The sequence below is a fragment of the Macrotis lagotis genome, chromosome X, assembly GCF_037893015.1.
Source record: "Macrotis lagotis isolate mMagLag1 chromosome X, bilby.v1.9.chrom.fasta, whole genome shotgun sequence".
Taxonomy (NCBI): domain Eukaryota; kingdom Metazoa; phylum Chordata; class Mammalia; order Peramelemorphia; family Peramelidae; genus Macrotis; species Macrotis lagotis.
The window spans coordinates 280,861,947-280,885,817 of record NC_133666.1 but is presented as its reverse complement, the minus strand read 5'-3'; the positions used below and the strand labels follow the sequence as shown (position 1 = coordinate 280,885,817).

Here is a 23,871-nt window from a genome sequence, read left to right as displayed (position 1 = left end):
TCCAGGCTGAGTCATTTAGAATTTCCTTATTCTTTTCTAGTATAAGAGAGGTTCTCTAACCTCACTAACATGGTCTCTCCAAGGCTTGTTCTTCTTAAACACCTTATAAAAGAAATGTGATGTCAAAGAGGAGGGGATCTACCTAACCTATACTGGTCCTCTATGAGAGAGATAAACTTGAAGGACAATATATTATCATTATTATGCTTCCTATACTGACCCTGAATGAAAGATATGTCTAGCCCCATCTTTAAGCCCACTGCCTTGCAAAAACAAACAAAAAACAAATAAAAATAATGAATCATAGAATCATGTAAGATGCTGACTACTGAGGAACCAGGCAAATGGCACTGAAACTCATTAAATATTAGCTAAAATAACATCCAACAGAAAAAAAAGAGCCATCTGGGAATCTTAGAGCAGAGGGAGGAGGAGCCAGGAAGTAGTTAAAGTTAATGAAAGTGTTGGAGGGGACATAGATTGTAGCAGAGACAGAGGTGGAAGGAAGGAAGGCTGGATTAGGGGGGATCTTCTGGTCAACTTCTGACAGACCAGGGCAGCTTCCAAGCCCTGGAAGTAATTGGTGATGAAGGGATATACGCAACAAACTATGAAAGTGTTTCTTAGTAGTAGAACAAGGATATTTTCCTGATACATAATACTTAATAAGGGCTGATTGATTGATTGACTGATTAAGTATTTTTCTATTGTAAAGTATTTTTCTGTTGTAAATTTATTGTGATAAGAATTTGGAAAAGATCATGTCCCTAAAGTAAATCTGCTCATAATTCATCCAAGATAAACTAGGGTTTAGTATTTTATTATTAATACACTAATAAAATTAGTGTATTAAATATTTAATTCAATTCAATAAATATTTAGTAATCATCAATATGTACAATATTGTGGAGATAATCACCCATTTCTCAACCAGAAGAGTTAAGGTGCATGCATTCCATAAGGACAGTGCAACAGATACAAAGATAAAGAAATAAAAAGATAAATTGAAGAGGAAGAATACATTAATTATGAGGAGGGAAAATCAGGGAAGGCTTCCCTGGGGAGGTACTTGTATGTTCCAAGCATGGTGGCTGCTACCTAGACTGCTGGCCACTCCAATTTGGGGAATGGCTAGAAATGGCTTTTCAGCTTCACTGCAAATTTGAGTGTCTAAAGAGGAGTAATAAAGATTACATCTAGACTATGGAGGGGCTTACATGTAGAGGACACAGGAGGCCCTTGAAGCTTCTGAACATGGTCAGACTTGTGCCTTGGGAAGATTGTTTTGGCTGCCATACAAAGAAAATGGATTGAAAAGGAGAAGGGGAAAGCAGGCTATTATAATACTTCAGGAGAGAGGGGTGATGAGCAGAGTGAAGACTGTGGAAAGAAAAGCTATATAGAGGTAAAGTTGATAAGTCTTAGCAAATGATTGTATGTGGGAAGGGAAGAGTAAACTCAATGATAGTGACTTTACAGTGTGGGCAATTGGGAGGAAATTAGTGCTCCTGGTAGAATAAAAGGGAAGTGAATTAAGTGGGATATGATGGTACATTCTGGTAGATCTAGGGGTCTCTAGGACATTGATGATCAGGAAGAACACTGTGAGAAAATAAGAGAAGGCAGTCCACTGGTGATTTTTAAAGGCAATAATAACAACCATGAAAGAGTCAGGCTCCAGAAGCTTGGGACACTTGCCATCTATTCTTCATGAGCCTTAGAAGGAAGGGCCTCAGATGCTCAATTAGATATATGGTGGATGAACTGAGACTCTCCTCGAGGTTTAGCAAGGGGCCTGTGAGTTCACTTCAGATGAATTAAAAAGGATGGAAAAGAATGGGGTCAAGAGAAAAATAGAATTTGCATTGGGCGGAAACCCCTGAGACTTCTGGAGAAAATAATAAACATTTCATGTTAAGGGCAGGTTGACTTGAAGCCTGAAAGAGAAATTTGGAGGGCCCATTAGGCAAGTGTTTCCCTTGTTTTAGGAAGACAAGGGTTACGGCTACAAGGAGTATAAAAGAGGCAGCTTTAAGGCAGGTCCCACAGTTAGCAAGACAGAGAGTCACCCTTCTCAAAAGAGTTTCTAAAGGTAATAAGATAAGCAGTAAATATAACAAAATGCTATTGTATGAAAGAAATAAAGGGAAAGTTTCAGAGAAACCTAGGAAGATTTGTATGATCTCAGGAAGAATAAAGTGAAACAATAATCCATATAGTAACAATAGTATTCTAAAGACAAATATTCTTTTTTTTTCAGGTTTTTTGCAAGGCAAATGGGGTTAAGTGGCTTATCCAAGGCCATACATCTAGGTAATTATTAAGTGTCCGAGACTGGATTTGAACCCAGGTACTCCTGACTCCAGGGCCTGTGCTCTATCCACTATGCACCTAGCCACCCCCTAAAGGACAAATATTCTAAAAGGACTTTCAGTAATAACACAAACCTATCCCATGACCTAGCATGGCCTTGCAGTCATCCCAGCTGACTTCAGGAATAAGTCTATAGCAAGCGTAGATTAGGGTTAAGGTCAAACTCATTTTTATAGTTACTAAAAGAACAGGCTATAAGACTTCTTTTGACTCTTTGGACCTAGCTTTTATTCTTTTAAACTCTTGAATGCTTCTCTGAAGTTTTAGGTTTAGAAGATGAGATTAGACCTGTGATTTTACAAACTCAAGGCATCTTCCATGTGAAAATTCCTTTCTCCACTATAGATCTTCAAACTACTCTGCCACTGAGTTTAGCTTTGAGGCACTAAGGATGGGATGGCATTAAGGATTAAATGACATGCCCAGAAGAGACGGGACTTGAACCCAAATCATACTAACTCCAAGCTTACTTTTCTAACCATTAGATCATCTTGCCTCTCCAGAAATAAAAAGCCTTTAGGAAAAACATTTCTTTAAAAAAAGGGTCATTTGCTGATCCCAGAGAGGGCAAAGTTGAGAAGGTGAAAACCTGCAACTGGTTCATCAGGGATCACATTTTTAGAGTTGACAGAGGGTCCATATGAAGAGAGTTCTGGTGGAAAGAGGCAAGAGGTGATTGTGTTATACACAAGGATCACTGTCTTATATCCAAAAGAGAATGTGTTGATGTTGGGGGGAGGTGGGGATTAGGGAAAGGGGGTGGATGGGAAGTTGCCAGGGAAGAGAGCTGTTTATAATGGGAGCAAAGGAAGGTAGATGTTGGCAGCAAGTGCCCTCTTGTCCTTGTCCTGGGGAACATCAGAATTAAGCATTTCAGAAATCCATCTAAACCTACAGATTTTTAGCTTTTTTAATCTCGTGGACCCCTCTGGGAATCTGAACAAGCTTAAGGACTCCTCTCAAAATAAAGTTTCTAAAGGAATAAGATACAGGTTACAGAAAAAAAAAACAATGTTATTAAAGTATAGTTACAGAAATATTTTTTGTTAAAAGTTCATTCCAAGTTAAAGATCCCTTACCTGACAAAACAAATATGCCATATGTTTATGTCCTTGTTAGGGTCTCTTAATTCCTTCAGGAAGGGATATAGCCTCTCATTCCACAAGGAGAGATTAAATACACTGAGTTGAGGTAACACTTCATAGAGACTGATTTTCAGTCAAAATACAACCAGCCACTCAATAAGGGGGCATTGGGCTCCTACAGCTGGAGGACGTAAAAGGAGGCAGATATGTAGAAGGATACATAATTGGAGGTGGCTAGTAGACTCCACAGTTTTGTTTGAGGTTGACTTTATTTACCTTCAACTGGGTGGGGAAGCACAGAAGCTGTGTGGGAAGGGATTTTTCTCAACATCTATAAATCCCAACAGGATTTATTCAAATGATTTATAAAGTCATTTTCATTGGAAACCTGATTAGCCTTGGATAAAGCAGTTTGTTCTAAGGTATGTGTTAATCAAGGTCTCAACCTACATATCTTTGTTGAATTGCCTATTTTTCTTTAATTTTTCTATCTTGTGACATATTTGATGGACGGTGAATAGGACCAGAATGAGAAACTTAAATTAGACTCAAATAGGTGTTAGAGCTGGAAGGGATCTTAGAAAATATCCAGTCCAATATCTTCATTTTTCATAGAAAGGAAATTTGAGAAAGAATAGTTAAGAGACTTGCCCAAGGTCTCACAGCTAATTAGTAGTAGGGTCTAAAACAGGATTGGGATATTTAGACTTCTAGTCCACAAGTTTGAGTGAAATGATTGATAGAGATGAAAAGCAAAAAGGAAGAGATTAACAGATGTTAGGAATAAAGTAGAGCTTTGGACTTGAAATCAGGAGACCTGGGTTCTAATGAATACCAGTTCTGCTATTTTCTATTTGCCAGAGAAAGCAAAGGAATATGCATCTGGGGCTTAGAAAGATTCTTCCAAGTTATCTGGTCAAATTCCCTCATTTTGTAGATATGGAAACTGAGACCCAAAGAAAGTTAAATGACAAGATCCAAATCACATGTTGGTAAAAAGAGTAGAAATATAAGAAAGGACTTTGAATGAAGTCCTCTGATTACATAGACAGTGTTCTTTCCATGTACAACCCTGTTCCGAAAAGTCATCAGTCTCCTTAAGCCAAAAGTTTTCTCTTCTTTAAAATGATAGCAATAATATTTGCCCTAATTTAAATTTGCTGGCTGTGGATGAATGGGCAGCTCAAAAAGTCAGTACAGTTTTAAATTTAGAGAGATGTTAAAACAATAATAACAATAATGACAAAATGATATAAATAAAAAGTAATAAACTAGATCATCCTCTATGCTTAAATCACTCCCTAGTAGGAAGACAGACACTTAAAGCATATCCAGTAACTCTTTCAGACTACAGTAATATCATTTGGTTGATGTTTATAGTCTTCTAAATGAGACCAGACTGAACTAACAACTTTTCAGGAGTACCAATGGTTTCAAACCACTAAAAGTGGGTACTTTATTAAAGAAATGCATTGTAGCTTCATCATATAAAGGAGAAATTAGGGGACAGCTAGGTGGCACAGTGGATAGAGTACTGGCCCTGGAGGCAGGAGGACTTGAGTTCAAATATGACCTCAAACACTTAATAATTACCTAGCTGTGTGACCCTGACACTTAATCCCATTGCCTTGCAAAAACCAAAATAAAAAAAGAAAGAAATTAGAAAAGAAACTAGGATTCAGATCCTTATAGTTCCATGTATGAAATATGGACAAGACTAATTTCAAAGTGGAAAGAAGATTTTTAAGTCATACTAGCTGCAGAAAAATGATTAAGGTCTAGGATTAGGTTATCTGGATGATAATAAACAATAAGAAAATAAAACTACTGAGTTCTCATTTTGAATCTGTTTTCTTCCCCTTTAAGACTGGGAAAGCTAAAACAAAAATGAGTAAAAGGAAATTAAAATCCAAGATAAATAAGGAAAAGTTAAAAGACTGGTTAAATTCAATGAACTAAAGTCAACAGATTTGATAGTCTGTCATGACAAGGTACTTGTCAATGTGATAACTGAACCTATGTTGGTGATGTCTGAAAAATCATGATGAATGAGAAAAAAAAGCATAGAACTAGAAACAGGAAAAAGCAGAAAGTGGATTTTTCAAGACTTCAGTTCAAGACCTAGGTTTAGGTTTCTGTCAAAATTCTACAATGCCCCATTAAAGGTATAATTTGTGAACACTTAGAAAGGGAAGTGGTAATCAATACCAGTCAGCATGGGTTCATTAAGCATAAGCAATTTCAGAATAACCTTGGCTCTTTTGACAAGGTTAATTGGTTGGAAAATCAGGGGAATCCTACAGACCTTCAGAAAGGCATCTGACTGAGTCCCTCACTCATATCCTTGTAGACAAAATGAATCGATGATAGTTGCATGAAGGCAGAAATAGTTGGAACTCAAACTTGATTGCCAAAATCAACTACAAAAATGCAGGACAGAGGAGAAACCTGGAGATTTTTCAAGCTCAGGATGAGTCAATACGTTGACTCAAGACCAACGAGAGTAGGATAAGCCCAATACATTGATCAAACCTTTATTTTACAAATAATGAAACTGAGAGTAACAGAGGTTATATGAATTGTCCGAGGTCACAAGGGTTCTAAGAAGCAGGGTTCTAATTGAAACCTAAGTTCTATGATTCCAACTTTGACTTCACACTATGCAATTGTACTTTAACCCTGGTCAAATGACATTTGTGATAGTGTTCAGTTCTGATGACATGTTTTAAGAGGGACTTTGTGACCAACTGTAATGGGTACAGAAGAACAATGATGTAGATAAAGAAAACTATACTATCTGACAATCTGTTGAATAAACTTGTGGGGGTTCAGGGTGGGGGGGTTGTTGAGCAGAGAAGCATTAAACCTAAATAAAAAGACATGGGAAACAGTATGGCTGTGTTCCAAATAAGAAATAGTTAGATTTGTTCTGCTTAGTCTCAGAGCTCCCAAACTAGGAGTGATGAATATAATTGTGGACAGGTAGAGATATTGGCTAGACAAGAAAAAAATTTCCTAATAATTAGATCCAATTGATTATGATAGGGTACTATTGTGTCATAAGAAATGTTGAAGGTGGTGGCTTCAGAAAAACACGAGAAAATGTATCGACTGACACCAAGTGAAGTGAGCAAAACAAGGAAAATCACTGTATACAATAACACAATATTATGTATGTTAAGGATGATCAATTGTGAAAGATTTAATAATCTTTGTCTGACCAAGACAATGATACAAGACAATTCAGAATTCTCATGATAAAAAGTGCTATCCACCTCTAGATAAAGAATAGATGAACTCTGGTTATAAACTGAAATACAGTTTTCTCACTTTATTTTTCTTGTTTTTTTGTGACATGGCTAATAAGGAAACAAGTTTTGCATGAACTCTGGTTATAAATTGAAATATAGTTTTCTCACTTCACTAATAAGGAAACAATTTTCACATAATATAATATTGCCTTCCAATAGAGAATTATGCATTGTGCAAAGAATTTGAAACTCACAATGTAAAAAATGCTAAAAATAAATAAGAATAAAAACTAGTATCTTCAAAAAAATTAAAGCCCTCCAAATGTAGAATGGATATTGAAAAATCAATTCACTTCAACATATACATATTAATTATATATTATATATATAGATAGATAGATAGATAGATAGCATTGCTTCTATGGAGTAGGGACACATAGACTAGTCCTTGTCCTCAAGGGCCTTACATTCTTGGAGATGGGGGAAAACATAACTATACACAAATAAGCAAATACACTATAATGCAAAGTAGTATGAAGAAAGAGAATGCTAATGATTGGGAGATCAGGAAAAGTGGACTGTAGGAGGTGATGCCTGTGCTATATTTTGAAGGAAGATAGAAAGAAGGAGAAATTCCAGAGATGGGAAACTATTTATGTAAAAGCAAAGAGAAAGATGATGGAATGCCATGCCTGTAGGACACATCTAGGAGAACAAACTCATTAGAACAAAGGATAAATAAAAGAACAAAACATGAAATAAAATTAGCTTCTAAAGTTTGGCTAATGGTCTTCCAAGTAAGGAAGGAAGACTAAAGGCTGCATTTAATAGTAGTGGCAACAATGAAGATTCTAAAGTTTCTGAGTAATGAAGCAATGATTACCATTCATATCTTGGGAATGTCCATTTTATATTCATATGGAGGATGGGAAACAGAAAGGGGGACCAATTAGTGGTGAGAGACTAAGTAGAAAGAAGTTACAGAAATGTTATGAAGGTAGGGTCAACAAAACTTGATTAACTAACTGGCATCTGATATAACTACAAAGATTTACATTTAGATGATCAAAAGGAAGGTGGTATCATCAAAAGACCTGGGGAATATTGAAGGAGAGATGGATGTTGGGGAAAACATAATGAATTCTATTTTGGACCTACTGATTGAGAGTTCTAGGATATTTGGGTGGGAAAATCCAGGAACAGTAGTAGTAGTTGCAGTGGTAATAGAGGTGGTGGTAGTAGGAATAGGAGTAAGAGTAATAGCAGCTGTAGTAGTATTAGAAATAGTAAGAACACTAATAGTGAGCATTTAAGGAGCACTTTTAGGTTTGCAAAGATTATCTGACTAATACATTTCTAGAGTTCATTAAAGAGCTACACAACAGAGATTTGGGTTTCTGAGCCACTGATCATTGATCCCATGAGAGATTACCAAGAGAGAACAAAAAGAAGAGAATGAGGACCCAGAACAGAGGCCATTTAATATGAAGGAAGAGAATGATTACCCAGCAAAGGTAATTGAAGAAATTCAACAGTCAGGAGGAGACTTAAATGTAGCATCACTTTAGATTTTTTTTTCAAGGCAATGGGGTTGAGTGGCTTGCCCAAGGCTACACGGCTAGGTAATTATTAAGTGTCTGAGGCTGCATTTGAACTCAGGTACTCCTGACTCCAAGGCCAGTGCTCTATCCACTGAGCCACCTAGCTGCCCCATAGCATCACTTTAGGAAGAGGAAAAATATCCAAGAGGAGAAGGTAGTCAACAGGCTCTTTAAAAAGGATTGAGGAGGATGAGGAGCAAGAATGGTCCTGGATTTCATAATTTCATAATTCAAAATTTCAGTGACTGATATATCTTGGAGAGAATAATTTTAGTTGTGCATAATGGGATCAGAAGTCAGATTTAGAAGTGATTTTTTTTGAAATTGCTTTGTACTTGCTACGTACTAGCTAAATCATGTTTGCATTACTCCCCACAGAATGCAAACTCCTCGAGGATGGGCATTGTTCAGTTTTATCTCTGTAACCCCAGAACCTGGCACAGAGAATTCCCCATGCCTCTTATCAGATATGCTAAGAGGAATACATGGTTGGTGAGGTCCCTCCCATGTTTCAAATTCTGTGTTTCTGTAATAATGTAGATACAGTTTAAGATAATAGATAATTTTGGGCTAATAGATATATTTATAGGAGTTTGGCCATGAAGGGAGCAGAGATTTGGGATATAGCAATTCTCTATTTCTGAGGTCATCAAGCAAGAATATGACTATAACTATTAGAGGACAAAGCAATGTCTCCTGCTTCAGGTATTCATTGGAATAGATGACTTGTGAGGTCTCTTGCAGCTTTGAAATTAATTCTATGCTTTTATAAACAAACCTCAGTTCTAGCTTTGATTTTTCTTGTCTCCATCTCACCCAATTTTTCTGCTCCAAATTTCAAATAAAAGCTAGAAGCTGCGATGACCAGGGACACAGTAATAACTTGCTCTCTTCCAGAGTTGTAAATATTTCTTTTTTTATGAAAAGACAAATCCTGTTAAAATGGGTTTCTTGAAACACTGATAGATGATGGCCCAGGTTATGCATGCAGTCTCAGGGGAGCAAGTTCTCATAAGTTACAACAAAATATATACCCTGGATTATATTGTGTTGGTCATCAAGAGAGAAAACATGCATAGAATATTTGCAAACTTCCAAGCAATATATAAATGCTATCTTTATTATTATTATCATTATTACTTTTGCAGCAGGTCCCACATCTGTGACTTAGAAACAGCATGGTGTCATGAAGATAGAGTGATGCACCTGGAGCTAAGAGAAGATCTAAGTTCAAATCTTATTGCAGATGTATTTTGACTAGCTTTCATGGTCTGGTCCTTTGTCCTCTCTGGGCCTCATCTGTCAAAAGTGGGAATGAACTCAGTGACTCCTGAGGTTCCTTTCAACTTTAAAGAAATGATTCTGGCAATTCAAAAATGAAAAATATGAGGGGTGATAATAGCAATCTTAAAGCATTTGAAAGTTTAATTATTTAAAGTGTTGCAACTACTAGATTACTATCACTAAAGAAAACAAAGGCTATGAAAATAGTACACTAAACTAGCCAAGGCTTAAAGACCTTTGTCAGTTAAAAAAAGTCAAGGCTAATGATAAGTTTATGCTAATAATAATTTCCCTCTAAAATATTAAATATGAAATGATATGTACATCCAAAATATTCATGTTATATGGAAATGCTTTTTTGATAAGAAAATTAAATCATTTATTTTATTTTATAAAAGGATATACATACATACACACACACACACACACACACACACATACAGTGGATAGAGACCTGGACTTAGAACAAGAAACAAGAAAGGCATGGGTTCAAATCTTACCTCAGACACATACTGCCTATGTGACCCTGCACAAGTCATTTAACCTCAGAGACCTCTAAGCAATATTGTAAAATGACTGATCTTGTTTCCTCATATGGAAGTTCTCTTTACCAAAGAAATGACAGAACCAACCCTATCCCTTCTTTTATTTTGCTCCTAAACTCCTGCAATCTTGGTCCTTTATTCCACAGTTATTCTATACTCCCAAGTTCCCCAGACCAACCCTTATTGATTTCTTCAAATTATTTCAAGACCAAATGTCCATGCCCAAAGGAGTAGAGGAAGAGCTAGAACAGATTACTCCTTAGGGTCACCCCTAGCTTTATAATTCTATGGCTAATTTGCCAATATACTTGGTAGTGTTTACCCATATGTCTCAAAGTTTTTGTACTACTTTTGATTTGATAATTCAGGCCCTTAGAGAATATATTACATTAGTAAATTAATATATAAGAAAACATATCAATCACTAATTTACAAATTCATTCCTTTCTTTTTTACTTCATTTGAAAACTGTCTGAATTGACAACTCATAATACTCAATGTTATACCATCTTTCAATTTAACTATTAAAGTATTTACTATTCAAATTGTATATGTGGTACAGAATCAATTCTCCTGGCTCCCAGAATACATATACTATACATATATATATATATATATATATATATGCAATATAAATGACACTATTTTATAGATTTTATAGGCAATAAGTTCAGTTAAAAGTTTGTTGTATGGCTAAGAATGTTTTTTTCTAAGCTGCCATTTGGAAGACATTTGTTTCTTAAGACAGGCTTGTAATAAGTAGGCAAAAAGTAAAAGTCTACAATTTGCATGGATCTCCAGTTGTTATCAATGAGAATTCTCTACCATGTACAAGGAAAGACACATGACTCTTTGTATTTAAACAAGGCAGTCTCAGAAACAATCCATTTTCTTTTTTAAGCAATGGAACATCTGTGGGAATAACTTAATGAAATAAAACTCTTCTGTTGAAAACAGATGATTTCAAATACATGGTTTATAACATTTCCTCTCAAAGGAATATGGACAGTTTAATTTTTTTAAATGAAACATCTGATTCTTTTCTTTGTCATGTCAGACCTATTTTGAGCTTCTAATGTTGTTCATACCCTTGATGTGAAATCTGGGCTGGCTTTTGCAGAAAAGGAAGAAGATGAATTTTTATGCAGACTGACTTTGCCTGTCTATTTTTATAATGAAAAACATCTACTAAAAGTACAATTTCTCATTCTGTTCCTTCATAGTTTCATCAAAGTTATAAGCCCATAAACACCGAGCAGATTACCCTGCCAAGGTGATCTACTAGCTAAGCAGAAGAGGATTTAAGTGTGGGAGCTAAGCCAATGTCCAATGTATTGTCTGCTCAACCCATTGAAATCCTTAGAGTGTACTCTCTTTCTGATAAAATGCCAGCTCCTAATAGATATGGGTGAATATAAATCCATTCCCCTTGGTAAGGCATGTCTGTATCTGGTTTCTTTGAGATATCACTGCAGACAAGTAGACAAGCAATATATACTTGTTTCTCAAGGTTTAGCTGCAGACCTGCCAAGAAGAGAGGACCAAGGTCTTTTAAGGTAAAGGACAGCATTCTTTTGTTCCAATATATCCTCCATCATATCCAAAACAACACTGCAAATACTGTAGACTTTCAACTTATAACAAGGAATTATTTTAGACCTTTCTTTATTCTTTTTAAACTCTTTCCCAGAGTGATATCATCTTTTCCCATGGGTTCAATCATCGCCTCTCTACCAATGACTCCAAAATCTCTTTAATCATGACTAATTTCTCTCCTAAACCCTAAGCTGAAATCTTCAAATGCCTGCTGAAAATCTCTACCTAGATGGCTCAATGATTCTCAGATCCATTTGATATTCTGGATGGATGGATGGAAGGATGGATGAACAGATAGATAGTATTTATTTAGTGATATTCATATAGAATGTAAGCTCGAGGGCAGGGACTGTTTTGTTTTTGTCCTTGTATTCCCAGTGCCTAATAAGTACCTGGTATTTATTAAATACTTAATGATTTGTGATCTCCCTGGTCTGGGTATTCCTTCTGTCAGTTCTGACTGAATGCTTTCTTACCCTATGAGATTTCTGTCCATGTCTTGCCTCCTACTTAAGGCTTTCTGAATATTTTTCTGATAAATACAATACTTGAGTTATCATTCCTTGCTCTCACTACATAATTAGCCTCCATTCTTTATCTATAATACAACTTGACATATAAGTTGTGTATAAGTTGTTAAGATGCAGCAGTCTAGTAATAGTATTGCTTATAATTTTAACCACAGTGCTAGATCTGGGGGTCAGAGTTCCTAAGTTCAAATCCTAATTGTTACTACCTATAAAAGTTTGGGTAATATCAAGTAGCTCCTTCAGGTCTAGTTTATTCATCTATACACTAAGCAAGATGGATTACATGGTCTCTTCCAGTTCTAAATGTAGGTTATTATGATGCTGTAATCGAAAAGTAAACCATTATTTTTCAATGGAAACCCATCTCTTCTGCAAATTTCTCTATTTCTGTTGAGGGTGCTGAGGAAAACCTTAAAGTCACCTCTGACTCTCCTTTCCTTTCCTGCCAATATCCAATCAGGGGCAAGTCCTATCAATTGAACCATCTCTCCTCACTTCTCTCCATTTACAATGCTAGTCCCTGTCCAAGCTCAATCTTAATCAACCCTTATGTGGGCCATGATCATAGCTTCATAACTGTTCTCCCTTCTCCCAGTTTCTTCCCTCTCATACTTCACACAGGAACAAATGTGATTATAACATTCCATTACCTCTAAGATATAAAATCCTTACCCTTGCTCTTAAGGTCTTCTATAATCTAATTCTAACCTCCCTTTTCAAGTCTGCACTTTACAGTATTCCCTTCAATATGTTCTATGTTCTCACTCTCCTAGACTACTAGTTTTTTTTTAAAGAAATATTTTAATTTGAGTTTTACAATTTTTCCTTCATTCTTGCTTCCCTCCCCCCACCCCCTACAGAAGGTAGTCTGGTTAGTCTTCACATTGTTTCCATGGTATACACTGATCTAAGCTGAAAGTAATGAGAGAGAAATCATATCCTTAAGGAGGAAAAATAAAGCATAAAAGATACCAAAATTACATAACGGTCCCCCCCCCCCCAAATTGAGAGTAATAGTCTTTGGTCTTTGTACAAACTCCACAATTCTTTCTCTGGATACATATGGTATTCTCCATCACAGATAGCCCAAAACTGACTACTACCTTTCAACCCAAATTATATCATCTCATGCTTTAGTCCATTTTCATATACCACCTCTTTTCTTCTTCATTCCCAACCTTTATAGATAGAAAATGGCAGGGCTGGAATCTGAACCCAGGTCTTTTGACTCCAAACTCATTCCTCTTTCCTCTGACCCACTCTGTATCCTTTAAACTACCTGGTCCTACATTTGCCTGAACCACCTCTACAATATGCAAAGGCATAATGGCATAAAGGCATTTATATCAGTTTATTTAGTTTTCTATCAAAGGTAGGCATTTCTGATATAATATATATATATTATATCACTGAAAATTGGTAATTAGAATGATGACTGTGTAAAATTTGGAAAGAAATTATATTTTTATCATAATGTTGAAAAAGTATTAAGCTATAGTTAACATAGTTTTTTATTAAGCATATTTTTCTGCTTTAAAATCCTTGGAAAATTATCAGAATACCTACCTAATCAGATCACATTTCTCACCTATGCAAAGTGAAGGAGTAGACTGCATGAATAACATTTATCAGAGTTAAGAAGTATAAATTCCATCAGTCTAACAATCCATCTTTTTTCATTTCACATTTGCCAACACAAATAAAACTGAGGTACCCTGGGACCAAGGTCTGTCTTTTGTTCTACTCTCCTTTACTATTGCATCTAAAAAAATATACCATTACTTTATAGAAGAAAGGTTGGCTAATTCACATGAACTGATTGATTTAAATTGTCTTAATAATTAAGTTTTGCTACGTGATGGCAAGAATAAAAGTCTAGAATAAAGTACAGACAAATTCTATTTTTCCTCTGTAGTTACTGGAAAGCTAATTAAAGAAGGACTCTTTGTTCAAGGTATTGCTGGAAGAGTATTTTCAAAGCAAAATTCAGAAAAGGTTAATGGACAAGGACCTTGGCAAAGTACCATGAATAGTTATATATGTAAGTAATGAATTATGCAGCAAACCTGTTTTCCAAGCAATTTGTTATACTCTGATAGGTACAAGCCATTCAGGACCTAAGAAATAAATGTGATCCTGTTTTACCAAATCCCAGTTGTGAATGATTTTTCTGAAAGTTAGGTGGTCTTGTAGCAACTGAGTTTTTCTATTGTGTTTAGAGATATATCTAAGGAGATGTCTTTTTGAAAAGTAGTATGCAAATGAAATCTTTTCACCCGAACTTGGGAGATTTTTTTGTCTTCATTTCTGATTATCTTCTGATCATTTAACTCAAATTTTTTTGACCTGTGGTCACTTCTTCCCTTCCTCTGTCCCAATCTTCCCCTCTGAAGCACAGAAATAGCCAGTGATCTACGGATGAACACAATTCAAATTTTATTTCTCATTTCTCCCCTTTACATTATGTAAACCTAATGAATTAGCTGTTTTCCCAAATCACATCATGTGATCCAATTTAAAATTCACCCCCTCCCCCAGTTATTTTGTTTTGTGTGTGTGTATATATGTGAAACAAAGGAAATTCTTTTATAATATTAAAACTCCCCTCTTAACTTATTTGCTATTAATTTGAATTGCAACACATTATTTTCTAAAAACAGAACATATTAAATGTTCTTCAAGATTTGCAATAAAAAAATCTATAAATCTTCACTAGAAATTCTATGATTGGTTTAATATCATGCCTTAAAAGAAACCAGAAGGATTTGCTTCTGCATGTGAGTTTATATGTTCAAGCTAACAGTCAACTGACTGCCATTTTGGAAGATTTTGGAAGAATTTTCAGAGAAAATACTACAGACCATCCTTATCTTCTGTTTACCTATATGGCAGCTCTTCTCCTTGTGTTTTCAATTAATTGCTGATCTGAAACCACACCATCTTCCAATTCACATGCCCCTGACCCCAACTTTTTTTACTCCCCTTTGAGTCAGTTCATGATTCTGTTCCCACCTGATCTAATCTGTGACCACCCATTCTTTCCACTCCTGTAGAGCTGAAAGGTCAGATCTAAAAATGATAACAAATTAACGGTTTATGTCCTGTACTTACCCATTAATCAGGCTCATTGTAGAGGACAAATGGCTATATTTACTCATACAAATACTTACGGTAAAATCACAGCCAGTGCTCTTCCTTATATCATCCACTGTCAGTCCTTCCCAGATTTCAACCAAAGTCAACCCTTTTTCTTTGTCCACATCAAACACAGCCTGTCAGATTCAAGCAAGTGAAAACAATAATTTTTAGCATGATAATCATTTTATAAGAAACTAGAAATGACAACTCGTTTTTTAAAAGAAGAAAACAAGCATGGAAACCAAAGGAAACTAAAAAAATAGCAGTCTGAAATCATTAAACTATTATTTAACATGTATCAGTTTTCTAATCAGTAATTATTTGTCTAAGAGTTGATGCTAGAAAATGCCGCTTAAGTAACATTAAAAAGCCAAACTTTTTTGACACTTCAATATAGATATTCATTAAAAAAAATTTAAAGAAAAAAACAGCACAACATAATGGTTAGCCAAGTATAGCCACAATCAAGAAGGCCTGGGTTCAATTTCTTCCTTTTAATACATGTAATCCTAGTTATTACAACTTAATGTTTTAATATTCTGTGTCCTGAGCAAATAAAACTACAATTTGTGAAGAAAGGGCTGACCCTCATTAATTAAAGTCCTCCCCACTGATACAGGGAACTCCTCATCAGGAGGCATCACCATTTCTGATACAGATAAAGATAAAGATAAAGATAAAGATAAAACTAAAAATTGCTGTATTGTAGGAAAGGGTCACAAAGATTAAAAAGAGAGAAGCTGAAAACTGAATCCAAGTTTCCCCTAAATCCTAAGCTCTTCCCCATACATCTCATGGCCTCCACAGAAGTGTGGTTTTGTGATCTCCTGGACTGGTGTTTGTAATGACTATATCAGCATTGATGACCTTCACTTGTCAAAGAATGTTTGCTAAGGTGAAACAATACATTCTCCATTTTAGAAAATCTCCATTAAAATGGAAAGAATGATGAACATTTTTAAACTATTAAAGAAAGAAGGAGGGGTAGGAAAAGTGTTATATGTTGTATTGGATTAATAATAATAGCTAAGAATAGTTAGCATTTATATAGAGTTTTAAGGTTTCATTGTACATGCTATCTGATTCTCACACCCTTGAGAGGCAGTGCCATTACTTTCTCCTTTTTCAAATGATATAATACTTGCAATGTAAATTAACCCAGGTTCGGACTTATAGTAAGTAGGTACTTAATAAAGGCTCATTCCTTCTCCCCTCCCACGTTACAGATGAAGAAACTGACACTGAAAAATTAAATGACTTGCCCAAGAATTTGTCTAAGAAGGGATTTGAACTAGGTCTTCTTGACCCCAAATGTAAGATTCTAACCACTGTACCATCTAGCTACCCAGGAAGGCTTAAAGGGAGAGTTTTCTTGACCTTTTAGAGCATCTAGATTATCTAAGGGAGTTTATTGGCAAAGTCTTATGGTCCTGGATGGGTTGTTCCCTGTGACATTTCCTCTGGTACTAGATACAAGCCTTTGAACAGATGCTCCTCCATATTTAAAAGGAATCGAGATATCTTAGAACAGGAACTGGTCTCTTTATCCATATTATGGTGTTCGTTTTCACTTAAATAACTCAGAATTGCAAGGCCTACTCTCTGGTCAGATAATTCTTTCTAGATATTTTGTGAATACTTTTCATTTTTGATGCCTTGTGGAAATGGTGCTGGATAGGATAAGTTAGGTCCAACAGATACACTTAGAAGGATGATGTTTCAGATTCAAAACAACACTTCCACATTTAAAAGTCAAAAAGTGGAGTGTTTTTAGAATCTTTCTAGTCCAATTCCTTACTGAATTAAGGAATTTCTCTCATAGGGCTCGTACCAGATGGCCACTCTTTCTTTTTGAATACCACTAATGACAGGAAACTTACTAGCTGGGATATCTGTCTACATTACTAGATAGCTCTAAATATTGCAGAAGGGTGATGTTTATGTGGAACTGAAATCTATCTCTTGTGGTTTTTATCTTCTGGTCCTAATTCTTCCCTCCAGAGCCATAAAGTGAGTGAGTGAGTGAGTGAGTGAGTGAGTGAGTGAGTGAGTGTGTGTGTGTGTGTGTGTGTATATATATATATATATATATATATATATATATATATATATATATATACACACACATATATACACACTTCTAATCTTCCTTCCATATGACAGCCCTCCAAATATTTTAAGGTAAAAGTCAAGTTCCTTAATCTTCAGATTAAACAAACCCAGTGCAACTATTCCTCATGTGACACTTTTTAAAAAGCCTTTATTCTGGGAAGTTAAATTCTCTTCTGATGAATCAAGTGAATCTTCTGTATATAATCTAGCTGTAATTTAGGTTCAGAACTTATATATGCATATGCTTTAGGGAAATTCAATGCATTTACATTCATTTGTAGACAAAATCTTATTCTCGAGAATTTATGACAGCTTGATTTGTTAGGCTTTTGTTTCTGTTTCTGTTTGAGATAATTACCTTACAAGGGCTTTAATGTGACAACTTTGAGAGAATTTCTGAAACACTTTTTCCCAAAGATGATACCCTTTAGGAAATTTCAGAACAGAATAACTAGAATGGAAAAGAGTAGCTATTCTTTATTTGCTAAACCAAATTAATTCCCATAAGAAAACAGTGCTAAGTTTAAAAACTATAAGGCTTTTAGCATCTGTTCTTGCACTTTAAAATTTTTTTTAAAAGCTAGTAGTCCAAAATAAATATTTGTTTGGATAATAAAAATGGAAATGTTTCTTTATACTGCTTTGGACGACTTGTTTAATTTCAAAATGACAATTAAAATCAAGAAAAATGGAAATTTTTGCCTTTGCAAAAAACATTTCTGGGGCACAATTTATTCTGGTCTCTTCTGTCCTGAATTAAGAATAAATAAATGCACATTTACAAAAAAGTAAAAAAGACAAGAAGAAAAGTCAAGTTTTCTGGATTAAGTCATTAAAACAATATAGATATGAATTTTTTTAAATAAAAATAAGGTACCATAAGCATTAAGATAAGATTCTAAATGAAAGGAAAATTAAAACTAAGGCAAATTGTCTTGTGCTTTGAAAGGCTATTGAAAAGCAAGGTGTCTGTTATAGATAGAGGAAATGAACTTCTCCATAACTCCAAGGGGAAATTCCAGCTTGTAGTAGAGAAAATAAAGACTAAGTAACAGTGAAGAATTCACCAGGAGAAAACTCATTTCACTATTACATCTAAAAAGTCGAAAACAATCATTTTCCCCTAGAAGGGTCTATCCCTTATCCTTATAGCAGGATTGCACTATGGATCCTCTTTTTTAGAATCCTCTTTTTTCAAAGGGCCACTAATGGAATTTTTGCAGAACAGTATGGAGTTCTGTCTCTTCCCTTCTCCCCTAGCCCCAATTCTTTGATCTGCCTGTGGCCATGTAGGGCACTCACTACTCCTAGTGTGGCAAGATCTTTTGTCTTCCATTCAACAGATATTTACTGAATACCTCCTTTGTCCATAGTCCAGGGCCACCCCTTTATTGAAGGGAAGAGTGGGAGGGTATACAAAGAATCTAAAGATGGGGGACTTTAGCTTTTAAATAACTAACAGCACAATTGGGGAGATAAGATGTGAGATGAATAACAATAAAGTCAACAAAATAGATAAGGTGAGCTCCAAGATCAGAGAAAAGGGAGAACTATGGGTTAAAGTAACCCAAGAAGGCTTCAGAAAGGAGAGGGAGCCTTGAATATGAAAAAAAGAAGAATATTCTAGATGAAGGGAATAGTATAACCAAAAATGAAGGGATGGTGAAGGTCTACACATCCCCTTCAGGGGAAAAAGCAGTTCCATTTGTTTGGAATAAAGAATTTGGGTGTCAGGTTAGAAAGTAGTTTGAAGATGCACTTGACTATCTGTTCCTTGTGAATATATACTAATACTCATTTTATAGATGAGAAAAATGAGGAAAACAGATTAAGTGGCTTGTCCAGAGACACTGGACCAGAGTTGAACTCAGGTTTTCCGAACTCCAAATCCGGTGTTCTATTTTACTGCTCCTCCCAATGTGACAGAACTTTCTGTATAAGAAATCATAATGTACTAAATAATATCATATCATATCATATGATGTGATATGATATGATACAATATAATGTAATATAATAGTATTATATAACATAATATAATAAATTATGTCTTCTTAGTTAGAAGGGATATCAGAAGTCCCACTGCAACCCATTCCAGAGAGGAGTTACTTTCTAGAAAGTCTCTTTTATCCAATCTCTCTGCTAATGACCTTACAATAATGAGCAACTTACTATAAGTATAAAACAAGAAAGAGTGCATTATTGTCTGAGCTAAATAATAATAATGATAATGCTAATTCTCCTCCTTTTCTTTCTTCTCCTTCTTCCCTAAACTCCTAGTTCTACTTCTTGGGATTAGGCAGAACAAGACTAGTTGCTCTTCCAGGTAACATACACAGCCTTTCAACAACTTGAAGACAATTCTCATACTCCAAAATTCCAACTCCAAACTCATCTTCTGTAAGCTTAAAAGGGAGGGGGAGGTAAGATTTATGTGGATTTATTTTCAAGGTACTACTTCTTCCAAACCACTCTAAGGAGCAGTTACCTGGTGTTCATTTAAAAGGTAAGATGGACTAATGAAAAGAGAGACAAAGTATCTTCCATTTTGTGCATACTGGATATTCCTCATGAGTCACTTTTACAAAACCCTCATAAGTAGCCCTAAGGGAGTTGACTGTGAACACATGCTTCTTAAGATTTATGATGTCTAGAAAGCCCATTTCCTCAAATTCCTTTATGTGCTTCTTGGAAAATTGGAACATGGGACAGGATAATGTACTAGAGCTGAGCTCATAAACAAAGGTCCTATGAGTTTATTGTGCCTCTAAAGACTTCCTGCTTCCATCCATATGACTTCATTAAATATTTTTTAATTCATTTTTGAAGAAGCTGAGCTCCTGGGATCAGACTCATTTAATCTCTGAATTCTGAGAGTTTTGAAATGGCATGATCACAGATTTGGAGTTGAAAATGCCCATCTAGTCCGAACTAGAGATTCAAAGAAATTAAGTGATATGCCCAGGCAAACCAAGCTAGTAATTGTTAGAGGAGGGGTTTGAACACAGGTCTTCCAGGCTTTAAGTCAAGCCATCTAATCACTAGGTGATCTCCTAGGGTCAAATATAGATCACAGAGATCACTGGATAGCTCAAGGGATATTTCTCTTCTCATACAGTATTACATTTAGACAGAAATGTCCAGCTGAGTTCTACAACTAAGCCAAAGATTAAAGCATGATGGGTTATAGGTGTATTCAAGAAGCTTGGAGAACTGGAGGAAGGATCTTCCCATGTTAACTGCATGGACAACACCTACTTGGATCTTCACCTAATTAAGTAAAACCAACTTTAGGTCAATTTTCAAAAAACTCATGTGTATATTTTAGGAGAGCAAAAATAAATCAATAGGGATGATATGCATAACAAGAAAACAACATAAAAAACAGACTATCATTTTTCTTTGATGATGTCACTGTCAAAATTAAATATGACAGTATTTCAGAGGTATGTGTGTGTCTATGTTTAAGGAATCCACATTTTGAAATAGCAAAATGATTGGTCTATTCTACTTAAACTATTCCAGGATCAAGTTGCATCCATTTGTATAATTTACATTTTCAGGGAAGTTTTGTGCAACTTAAATAATTCTTTATAATAAAAAATGACATGACCACAGATGATATCAGGCAAAAGAAAGAACTTTACCTTTTCAGTAATAATACGGTTCACACACTGCTTCCCAGTCAGAGGCAACGTGCATTTATCCAGAATTTTGTGTGTATTTCCCTGTATAAAATGAGACATCAAAATCAATTTTTGAATTAACAACATATTAGAACTTATGTAGCTATAAGAAAAATGAAAAGATCAGAGAAATGTATTTACATTTTCCTTTAAGTATAGTGGTCTAAAATATTTATACAATGTTGTCTTTATGGCTGTGCTGAAAAAAATATGAGGAAAACTACATAGATAGTATTTGAGAAACCACTTCCTCTCTGTGACTGTTTTCCCTACCTCAAACTATATCCAACCTTAAAATGAATTAAAATTTAAAAATAAAAACTAAAAATACGGAAAACAATTCTTGAAGGTTGTTTCTTACATACTGTTTTGTTTTGAGTCTGGTAAAGTATATTTCTAGATGTCAAATATTAGACTATCAAATGTAATATTTCAGAATATCAAATATCCCATTTTGAGGTAGGGTAAACCCAAAATTGTTCCTTTATGATACTAAATGTACATTTGAGATAAGCCTTTTCTTGAGTGAAACTTAGAAAGTTCTAAAACAGTAGTACTTTTATATTTCTTCTCTTCTTTACATCCATTCTATATTATCTATTCTAGGAAGATTACTTATAGTGATGACAAATCCCATGTCAATACTATTGAGTCTTGTATGTTTTCATTCTTTAAAGATGGCATTGGACAGCCAGGAGGCATAGTGAATAGAGGGCACTCTGGAGTCAGGAAGACTCATCTTTGCAAGTTCAAATCTGGTCTCAGACACTTATTAGCTGTGTGATCAGGCAAATCACTTAAGCCTGTAGACTTTAGTTTTCTCAGCTGGAGAAGGAAATGGTAAACCACTCCACCATCTTTGCCAAGAAAACCCCAAATGGGGTTGCAAAAAGTTGGACACAACTGAAATAACTGAACAACAACAAAAGAAGGCATTACTTTGCTGGTCTTAGAAGAAAAAAATAAAGTTTCAGGGACCATACTTAATTTGGAGGATCCCATTTTCATTAAAAGCAGTGTGGCATAGTGGGAAAAATCCTGGATTAGGAGGCATAAGGACCTGGAACAGCTCTTGATTTACTCCCATACCTCCTAGTTATGAGCTGGGTGAACTTGGGCAACCCTGATCTATGCAATTCAACTCTGACACCCACAGAGGAATATTGTGGAGACTGAAAGAGAAAACATTTGCAAAAGTGTTTGGTAAGGGGGCAGCTAGGTGGCTCAGTGGACAGAGCACTGGCCCTGGAGTTAGAAGTACCTGAGTTCAAATACAGCATCAGACATTTAATAATTACCTAGCTGTGTGGCCTTGGGCAAGCCACTTAACCCCATTGCCTTGCAAAACTAAAAAAAAAAGTGTTTGGTAAAGATAGAGGACCCATTCAAACATAAAATATCCTGGCAACACGTTAACCAACCAGGATTTCACAGTAACTAATATCCATATACAGTAGGAAAGATGGCCATATATAGGTAAAAGATATACATATGTACACACATTTTATTTTTTGTGCATACATAAGTATGTATATATCTACATATATACATGTAATTCAGTCAAAACTGGGTCTAAACTAATTAAAAGCTAGACATAGGTTTGGGGAACTTAGAATAGCAAAAAACATACAGCAGTATAGTTCTCACTCCAGCCACATAACACTTTATTCCACAAATATATATATATATATATATCTTCTATCCTATCCTTCCTTCTCGCTCCATTTCCAATTCTAGAACTAGAATCAAATCAATCTTGCCATTCAATGTAAAGGATAAGTCAGTCTACTAGCTCAAGGCTCCAGGTACCATATCCTTCCCTGGGCACTATACACAATTATAAACTGTCTTCTCCTATTAAAATGTGAATACGTTGAGGTGGGTACTTTAACCTTAATGTAAACTACTCCTATAATAACCATTTTTTCCTTTTCATATTTCGAAGCAAGTCTGTATATGCTGCAAATCAATCAGCTGAAATTTGTGGTAAATTATCTATCTTCTTTAGTTTCAAGTTGGTCAACTTATATCTAATATAATTCAAACAGACATGTCACAATGAATTCAGTTCCCAGATGTCAATATCAGAAACAAACTGTGTGCCTATCAAGAACATTTCTATAGGAAAGAACAGGTTTCTATTCTGATTATGTGAACAAGCTCTACATATGGTTAGAAAGTAAATACTTGGCTTTAGTGAAAAATGAGTTTTTTCTTCCACTAAATTTATTTTCCAGTAATATGTAAAGATAATTTTCAACCTACACTTTTTAAGATTTTTTGAGTTCCAAATTTTTCCCCATCTCTCCCTTTTTTGTCCCCTCCCCAAGACAGCAAGAATACACATGTACAATCACTTCAAACATATTTCCATATTAGTCACATTGTGAAAGGAGAATCAGAACAAAGGGAGAAATCCATGATAAAGAAAACAAAAGGCAAAAAACAGTGAAAATAGTATGCTTTGATCTGGATTGATTTAGATTCCTTAGTTTTTCTCTGGATATGGATAGTTTTCCACCATGAGTCTTTTGGAATTGTCCTAGATCACTGTATTGTTGAGAAAAAGCTAAGTCTATCATAGTTGATCATCACACAATGTTACTGTTACTGTATACAGAATTCTCCTGGTTTGCTCACTTCAGTTAGGATTGGTTAGAAAATGAATTT

General features: G+C 35.2%; 1 protein-coding gene across 1 annotated transcript in view; it reads right to left on the bottom strand.

The window, feature by feature from the left end:
• Positions 1–23,871, bottom strand: part of OXCT1 (3-oxoacid CoA-transferase 1) — a 175,950-nt gene that overhangs the window by 629 nt on the left and 151,450 nt on the right. The window contains exons 15-16 of the mRNA XM_074200456.1: positions 21,163–21,243; positions 15,436–15,537 (exon numbers count right to left, since the gene is read on the bottom strand). Of these exons, the coding sequence (XP_074056557.1) occupies positions 15,436–15,537; positions 21,163–21,243 (183 nt within the window). The remainder of the gene's footprint in view (positions 1–15,435; positions 15,538–21,162; positions 21,244–23,871) is intronic.